At 44.5% G+C, this 8,559-nt stretch overlaps 1 protein-coding gene across 1 annotated transcript; it reads left to right on the top strand.

Annotated features, from left to right (window-relative positions):
- Positions 1–338: 338 nt before the first annotated feature.
- On the top strand, positions 339–7,768 carry LOC143404080 (3 beta-hydroxysteroid dehydrogenase/Delta 5-->4-isomerase-like). The gene is made up of 3 exons (XM_076862420.1): positions 339–483; positions 3,724–3,888; positions 6,957–7,768. The coding sequence occupies exons 1-3, from the start codon at positions 339–341 to the stop codon at positions 7,766–7,768; spliced, it is 1,122 nt and encodes a 373-aa protein (XP_076718535.1).
- Positions 7,769–8,559: the final 791 nt, after the last annotated feature.

Genomic DNA, 8,559 nt, shown 5'->3' with positions numbered 1-8,559 from the left:
TGTAACTGTCATCTTCAGCCGTTGGGAGTCAAGGGGACTGAGTCCTCCCTCATTTGGGATCTGACATTATCTCCAAGAAGAATGTCAGTATTGATTCAGAATAGAGGACAATTGATTCCTTGCTTGCAGGTGAAAAGAAATCCCCCATATGCTGTGGGATCATGGAAGTGATCTCTGTTGTGAGTGAATAGTAGGAAACTAATTTAGAGGAGGGTTTTCCCTTACATCATCCCAGGGCTTTCTGTACCCCTGTACTCATTGGACTTCTCTTTTTACCCTCTCTAGCTTCACCTTTCATCGTCCCTGCTCCCTGCTGGGTTCTGTTTCCTGCATTCACCATGACTGGGTGGAGCTGCCTGGTGACCGGAGCAGGAGGGTTCCTGGGCCAGAGGATAATCCGCATGTTGGTGCAGGAGAAGGATCTGCAGGAGGTCAGGGCCCTGTATAAAGTCTTCAGACCACAGAACAGGGAGGAATTGTCTAGTAAGTGAGCTGGTGGTTGAGTGTGTGGCTCCATTATGAATCCTGAATGTGTGCTGGGTGGGGGGGGGTCCTCTTTGTCCAACTAATAAAGGAAATTTGGAGTCTTGAGACTCCTCCTATGTCTACACATCCAGAGGAATCAGGTGGCATTGTAGAAATGACACAGCACAGCTCTCCAGTGACTGGATTTGACACAAACCAGAACTACACATGGTGACCATCAAAAGCCACTGGACCTTTGGGACGCTTGGGTTCTCTCCTCTGCCTACAGAGCTTTAATGTGCTGAAAGATTGTGACTTGGCAATTGCTATGCGACATTTACAGAGCCCCATTCAGCAGGAGACCTTAGTAGTAGTGAGATCCTGTCTCTCTTGTCCTTTTTCTGGTATGCTTCTTGGTTTGTTTTTTGCTTGTTTGTGAGGGTGGGGTCATTTAGTCTCATCAATGGCATTGACATTAAAGGAACTGAAAATAAAGGTGAATTTGTGTTAAAGTATGTGTGTGTGAGAGAGAGAGAGAGAAAGAGGGAAAGAGAGTGAGAGAGAATGAGTGAATGAATTAGCACATGGGCATAGGACATAGGGCAGAACAAAGACAGACTGAGGACTAGCACCACCACACATACCTCACCTGGATTCCTCCTACATCTCTCTCACCACCACTCTCTTCTCTTCACCCCACAAAGAAAGTGACTGCAGATTTGGGGTATCTACCCATTATTCAAAATTGCTTCCCCAGTGCAAATGCATTAGCTGCATGGATAGTGCATTTCCAACCTGCTTCATCCCCAGAACCTCCAAATAATCATTTGGGGAAGTTGAAAAGGGGTCAAACCCTGGACAGTGAAGACATTACTAAAGTTTTTTTTTTAATTTTTAATTAATTTTTATTGTAGGTTGTTCAAAACATTACATAGTTCTTGATATATCATATTTCACACTTTGATTCAAGTGGGATATGAGCTCCCATTTTACCCCATATACAGATTGCAGAATCACATTACTAAAGTTTTTTGGGAGAGGTAACTGTCCAAAGTCTTCTGATTATTGGAGAGAAGACCACAGATTAGAGCCTGACCTATAGAGCCCCACCACTTGACCCTTGGCTGACTCTTAACAGACTCTCTCATTGACCCCTGTTTGCCTCATGGATTTTCTGCCACCCTGCCCCAGCTGGGGACACAGGTGGCATGGAGCACCCTACCCTTCCTACAGGGGTGCCTGATTAGCACTCTGCGACCATACCCATCCCAAAGCTCTTCCGGTCCCTTTTTGACATCTTCCAATGTACCATTCCTCCCCTATCATTTTCAATGGGGTCTCCTTTTTACATTAAAGAAAATGAACATAAGACCAAGACTGTTGGTAATGATTATGTCACACAAATATTTGCAATTTTACATCCGATGACAGGAAAGAATGATTCTCAGCATACAGGAATATCCTGGCAATAGCTCAAGCCCTGCAGAAAGGAAAAAATGGAAAATCATTCTGACTGATTTCTTTCCTTGCCAGTCTCATATTTGGGTGCAACATTTTCACAATGTAGACTCCTTAACTTCTCAGGACAGCAATTGGAAATAGGTAACATTGATATCCTTTTCCGCCAATGAGAAGATGAACTCACAGAGGTTAATTAATTTGTCCCAGGGCCCACAGCAAGAAGGCATGTGGGGTTTGAGACCAGGTGCTCCAGTTTCAGCATTCTTATCTCTTCAAGTCTAGTTAGTCCAGCTGTGTATCTCTGGTTCTCCTTCAAATACAGATCACACCAGAAAAGCAACTGGGTCTTCCAGCTACAACTGATGCTAAGTCCTCAGTGTCTTGGACAAGGTGGGACCTATGGCTCTACCATGAAGTCCCCAAACTGCCCTCTCCTAGCTCTCAGGGTACCTGAGCACTAACAGTGAGGGTTCACTTCCATCTGTGATTTGGGCTTTGCTCCCTGTCTAAGCAGTTCCTCTGAACCAGTTCCTGAAGGCAGCAGCAAAGGAGACTCAGAGGAAGGAGCAGGTGCAAGAGATTTAGCCAGAGCAATGCCACTCTGAGGCCAGCCACACCTCCTTCTCATACCCCTACCCTGCCCTCCTCCACTACAGGGCCTTCCTGGAATTGCATGGAAGGGAAAGGAGGCTGGAGAATACAAAATTTAGCAGAGGATTAAGGAGACAAGCAGTTCTACTTGGACCCCAGAAAGGCCCTTCCCCAGCCCAGCCCTTCCTCTCTGATTGTCCCCCTTGCAGTTCTAGTGCCGTATGACCCATTTTAATCCAATTGGCTTCTTTATACTCTGCCTCAGAAAAGTTGGTTTCAAACAGTCAGTGCTGCAGAGGAAAGTAAGCAAGGCTTAGAGGCTGAGCCAAGGTGGATCCTCCACTAGAAGTATGTGCTTAGAGCTGTCCCTGATTTCTCTGAGCCTTGCTCTCCTCACCTACACAGGAGACAGGGACATCCCATGAGATAACTAGGAAAGGAAGGAAGCAAACTAGAATTTATGTGTAAAATATAAAGCACAAGTAGGATATTGACGCAGACAGCATACAGCACACAGTGGGCTTCATGGGCTAATTTAAGGTGACAATGTGCTTGGCAGAGTCATTCCTGAAGGATTGGAGGAGCCTGAAGACACTGATGTTGTATCCACTGCCTAACGCCAGGTTGTTGCAGTGTATATACTTTGGAAGCTGATTTATTTTCAGGATCAATGTCTACTTTTGATAATATGTGATAAGAGACATTCCCATTAATCTGTTGATTACTCTTCTCTCTCACACCCCATAGCTGTGCATTTGATATGGTGAGACCAAGGTTAGCTTCCTGTGCTACAACCCTGCCTCTACTTCTTCAATTCCAAATCCACACAGGATTCCTCATTCCCTACAGAAATAAATTCTGATCCTTCCCTCATGTCCAACTCTCCACAGCCTCAGCTCTCTTATTAAAATTGATGAATGTCTCATTACTCTAACAATTCGAATGACCTAGACACACTTATAAGTTCACTGCTCAGATTCATATTCATATTGAAATGGGATTAAAAAGAGTTGTTTGTTCTTTCCAAGTAAGTTCGACCCATTCTGATTTGTGAGCTTTTTGTTGCTAGTCCTTTCTAGGGAAGGTTCCCCTAACTAATATCTTCTCACTATGACTGTCCTTGAAAACCTAGCTGATTGTCACATCTCTGAGGAAACATCCAGGATCATTCAGAAAGCTTTCAGTGATCTGCCTTTGTCCCCACAGAGTTGCAGACAAAGACCAAGGTGACGTGGCTGGAAGGAGATATTCTGGATGCCCAGTGCCTGAGGACAGCCTGCCAGGGCCTCTCACTCGTCATTCATACAGCTGCCATTATTGATACCGAGAGTTTCATTCATAGAGAGACCATCATAAATGTCAATCTGAAAGGTAGAGTGGCCTGGGATGACATGGGACAGGTGAAGCTGAGGGTAGCAAAGCAGGATCAGGAGGGGTATAGAAGCCCCCGTCATGGAAACCTGCGGTTCTCTGGGCCAGTTGTCTTTGCTCACCTATCCAAAAACTCAGGGATGTTATTCTGAGGGTTTTACATGAGGAATCCAGGGCTGAGATAGGGCAAGGCCCCCCAGGTAATCTCACACCTTTGTGGTCCATCTGCCATGAACCTCTTTCTATACTATTCCTTGATTCCAAACTTACCTAATTTTCTCTCCAAATTCTTTTATTTTAAAATTTGCTCTTTTGAGATATGCATAACAGTGGAGTGTGTTTTGACATATTACACATACATGGAATAAAATTTTCCATTCTTGTGGTCATACATGATGTGGAGATTTACTGGTCTTATATTTATAGATGAAGCTAGGAAAGTTATATCATCTCGGCTGTCTTTCACATAGCCTCTATTATTGATATCTTTGATGCCAGACAGACCATCATGGATGTCAATGGAAAAGGTAGAGTGGCCTGGGAACAAGACGGAGCAGATAGAGCTGAGGGTGGCAAAGCAGGATGAAAAGGGTAGACAAGCTCCTGCCCCCTGCCCGCCCCATGAAATACCTTCTGTGCTTTGACCCAGGTGTCTTTGCTCACCTATCCCAGATGAAAGAGCTGAGAGCCGTATTCTCAGGGTTTTGTTTGAGGAGAGAGACAGGGCAAGGAACCTGGCCAAGGCCCAATAGGAAAATGGGAATTTAAACTCACACCTGTGTGAGTTCGTCTGCCACGAATCTCTTTCTGCTGCTCCTTTATTCCAAACTCACCTTGAGCCTCCATATTCTTGAGATCCATCCACCCCCTGTCTGCCTGGGCAGAAAAGACTTTGCAGGTGCCTCCTCCTTCATGCTTCTAGCTCTTGTATCAGGGCTAATGAGAACATCCAGAACCCTCCTGCTCACCTCAGAGAAGTATTCTTCTCCAGAACACTAGCAGAGCAGGCCCGCAGAGGTTTGCTGAGACACAATGGTCCAGCACTCGCCAACCCATGATGCTTTTTTTCCAGCAATCATCATTATCCATTGTCCATAATACTATCTCTTCATCTCTCTCTGAGTCTACTCTTGTGGAGCAGGTCCTACAGGGGTGACCAAAGTAACCCCTCCTTAGACTCTCATTACTAAACTCTAGGTGCCTCTTTATAATTTGCTGACTTCTTTTTCTTCAAATTAGATGCATTTGCCAGAGGAAGCTTGTTAGGCTGAGCCCCAGAGGCCAGTCACTCCCACACCAGTGCAACCCAAGCCCTGGCCCTTCTGTCCTCAATGCCTTGATCTCCACATTTAATTACTCAGAGACTCCTTTTCCAAATCCACCAAAAGGAGCCTGTTGCTCTTTCACATCATTACCTAAAAAAAACCAACAAGCAAAAACAAAACAAAACAGAACCAAAAAAAACCTTCCTGGTTCCCATATTGCCATGTCTTTAACACAACCACACACACACACACACACACACACACACACACACACACACACACTGCAGGATGAGCTAGGACTAACCAGAATTTCATTACTACTTCCTGCCTCATGAAGTCTACCCTCTGCTTCATCCAACAAACATGATTTGAAATGAAAGAGGCATTGTAGGAGGTACAAATTACAAATACGTTGTCAAGGCTTAGAAAATATCACACAGTTGTGCTCATTTTTTCCCTGTTAGCAAACTAATCGTACGTCTTCTAGAGAACATTTTATATTTTTTAGAAAACCAAGGCTCTCTCTTCAGAAAATCAGATTGCAAAAATACTCTAAATGACAAATGAATGAATTCCTATATAAATAATCCTCTGTCCAGGACATTCCTTCCTTCTTTAAGGCAAGGCAGATCTGCACTAATCCAGGACCTGAAGGTCCTCACTATTCCATGGGTTCCACAGAATTCTAATATTAGAGGTGCTTCAATAGAAGGCTCACCTTTCATTTCAGTTTCAACCAGGCTCATCAGAAAAGTTCACTGCAGGTCTCCAGAATGCTAAGTAAAGGGAGTGATGATCACCTCTTCTGTTCACCACTGAGTAAACAGAGTCGTAGGTTGGAGGGACCTTTGAGGGAACACACATTTAGTAACAGAAGCTGGGTCTCCAGCACCTCCCCCAATTTCGATAACCATTTACTCAGTGACTTAAACAATATCCTTGTGACAAAGATTTTTTATTGGTCTTCAACAAATGTGAAGCATGGCAGAACTGTAATTTCTATTAAGCTGTGCATTTTGCCCATAAATCACTGTGCATGAGCTTATGTAATGTAAAATTCCAACTGTCCTTGGAAGTATGGTCTTCTGAATTTCTAGAATTAAAAAGGACCTACCTTTAATGAAGTGAGATGCATGACAAATGTTTTTATTTATTTCTTTACTATTTTCTTGATGGTGATAGGAACCAAACCTGTGACCCAATACAGGCTAAAGAAGTGCTCTACAACTGAGTTATATTCCCAGTGCTAATGGGGTTTTGTTAATATTCAGTTTGACAAAATATAGACTGGAAACACTATGTACATTTTTTTTTGCCCTAGGGATTGAACCCAAGGGCACTACAACACTGAGCTACATCCCCTTTTCATTTTGAAATAGGGTCTTGTTAAGTTGCTTAAGGACTCACTAACTTGCTGAGGTTGGCTTTGAACTTGTGATCCTCCTACCTAGCCTCTCGAGCCACTGGGATTACAGGTATATACCACCACACCTGGCTTCTATGTACAGTTCTAAAATCAAACTATACACACACCATCACAAATACACACATATTACAAAGTACAGATAGGTCTATGAGCCCACAGGCAAGAAATTCTTCATTATAGAATACAAATGTCAATCTCTTTTCTGCATTTTCCTGGGACTTTACCATGGCAGATGTAAGTCTATGACAAGGAATAATGTACTTGGATCAGGAGTAAACCCCTCTGTTGGGATAATAGATGGGAATATGGGAGACTCTGTGGCCATGGTGCACTCTTAGGTTATTTCCTGACACTGACAACTTGCTCCCCATGGACAGGTACCCAGCTCCTGTTGGACGCCTGTATCCAAGCTAGTGTGCCATTCTTCATCTACACCAGCTCAATAGCGGTAGCTGGACCCAACTCCTACAAGGAGATCGTCCAGAATGGCCACGAGGAAGACCATCATGAAACTACATGGATGGCTTCGTACCCCTACAGCAAAAAGCTGGCTGAGAAGGCTGTGCTGGCAGCTAACGGGAGCACTCTGAAAAATGGGGGCAACCTGTGGACTTGTTCCTTAAGGCCCCCATACATCTATGGGGAAGGAAGCCCTATACTTTCTGGAATTGTGAATAGGGCCCTCGGGAACAATGGAGTCCTAGAAGATACAGGAAAGTTCTCTGTAGTTAACCCGGTCTATGTGGGCAACGCGGCCTGGGCACACATTCTGGCCTGCAGGGCTCTGAGGGACCCCAAGAAGGCCGTGAGCATCCGAGGACAGTTCTACTACATCACAGATGACACACCTCACCAAAGCTATGATGAATTGCATAACAACCTGACCAAAGAATTGGGCCTCCGCCCTGACTCCGGGCTGACCCTTCCTCTCTCTCTGAGGTACTGGCTTGCCTTCCTGTTGGAGACAGTGAGCTTCCTTCTGAGTCCCATTTACAAATATCGACCTCCCTTTAACCGCTATTTACTGACAACATCAAATAGTGTGTTCACCTTCTCCTACAAGAAAGCTCAGCGAGATCTGGGTTATAAGCCCTTAAACACCTGGGAAGAAGCCAAAGAGAAAACTGTGGAGTGGATTGGCTCACTGGTGGGAAAACACAAGGGAGCACTGAAGAAAAAGACTCCCTGATGGGCAGATGGCAGGGATGGGGGCCTGGGTTTTGTCAGGAGCTATATGTCGAGCCCCTCTACCTGGCTCCCTCTAGAAAGTGACCAATGAACCATCCCAGGTTCTTTGACACAATGGGTACAACGGGAATGACACAACTGAGAGGTTTCCTTGAGCCACCAGGAGCCTCTTGGTTTTATTGCCCCTCTCCAGTGCTAAAGCATTTCTTTTCTTTGGACATCTCCCATTCCTTCATAAAACTTGATGAAAACATCAAGCTGGGTGTAGGGGCACATGCCTACGACTCAGGAGTCTGAAGCAGGAAGTTCGCAAGTTCAAAACCCGCCTCAGCAACTTCGAGAGGCTCTAAGCAACTTAACAAAACTCTGTCTCAAAATATTTAAAAAAAATTAAAAATTAGAAAAAGGGCTGAGGTTTAATGGCTAATCTCAACTAGGTTCAATCACTGGTACCAACCAACCAACAAACAATAAAGGACCCAGAAACTGTCATGGCAGAAAAGACCAATAAATTTAAAATGCACACCAGGAGAAGGGTGTCTCTATGAAGACATTTTTCCACTGTCCTTTCCAAGTCCATGTATGGCCACCTTTTCGTCAAAACAAGAGGATGGAACTAGGTGGGGAGAGAAGGGATAGGATCTGAAGGGGACTTGAGATTGACTATAATGTATGAGGTTTGGGGCATGAACAGAATTCCTGCACCAGGCCCACAGATCAAACACTATGGAGTCCCTCCTGCTAATCTCCACACCCCAAGAAAAAGCTGTCAATCTAACTTCACAAAATCAG

The sequence above is a fragment of the Callospermophilus lateralis genome, chromosome 7 (genome assembly GCF_048772815.1).
Source record: "Callospermophilus lateralis isolate mCalLat2 chromosome 7, mCalLat2.hap1, whole genome shotgun sequence".
NCBI classification, from domain to species: Eukaryota; Metazoa; Chordata; class Mammalia; order Rodentia; family Sciuridae; genus Callospermophilus; species Callospermophilus lateralis.
The sequence above is the reverse complement of the archived record's forward strand: the minus strand, read 5'-3'. Positions and strand labels throughout refer to the sequence as shown.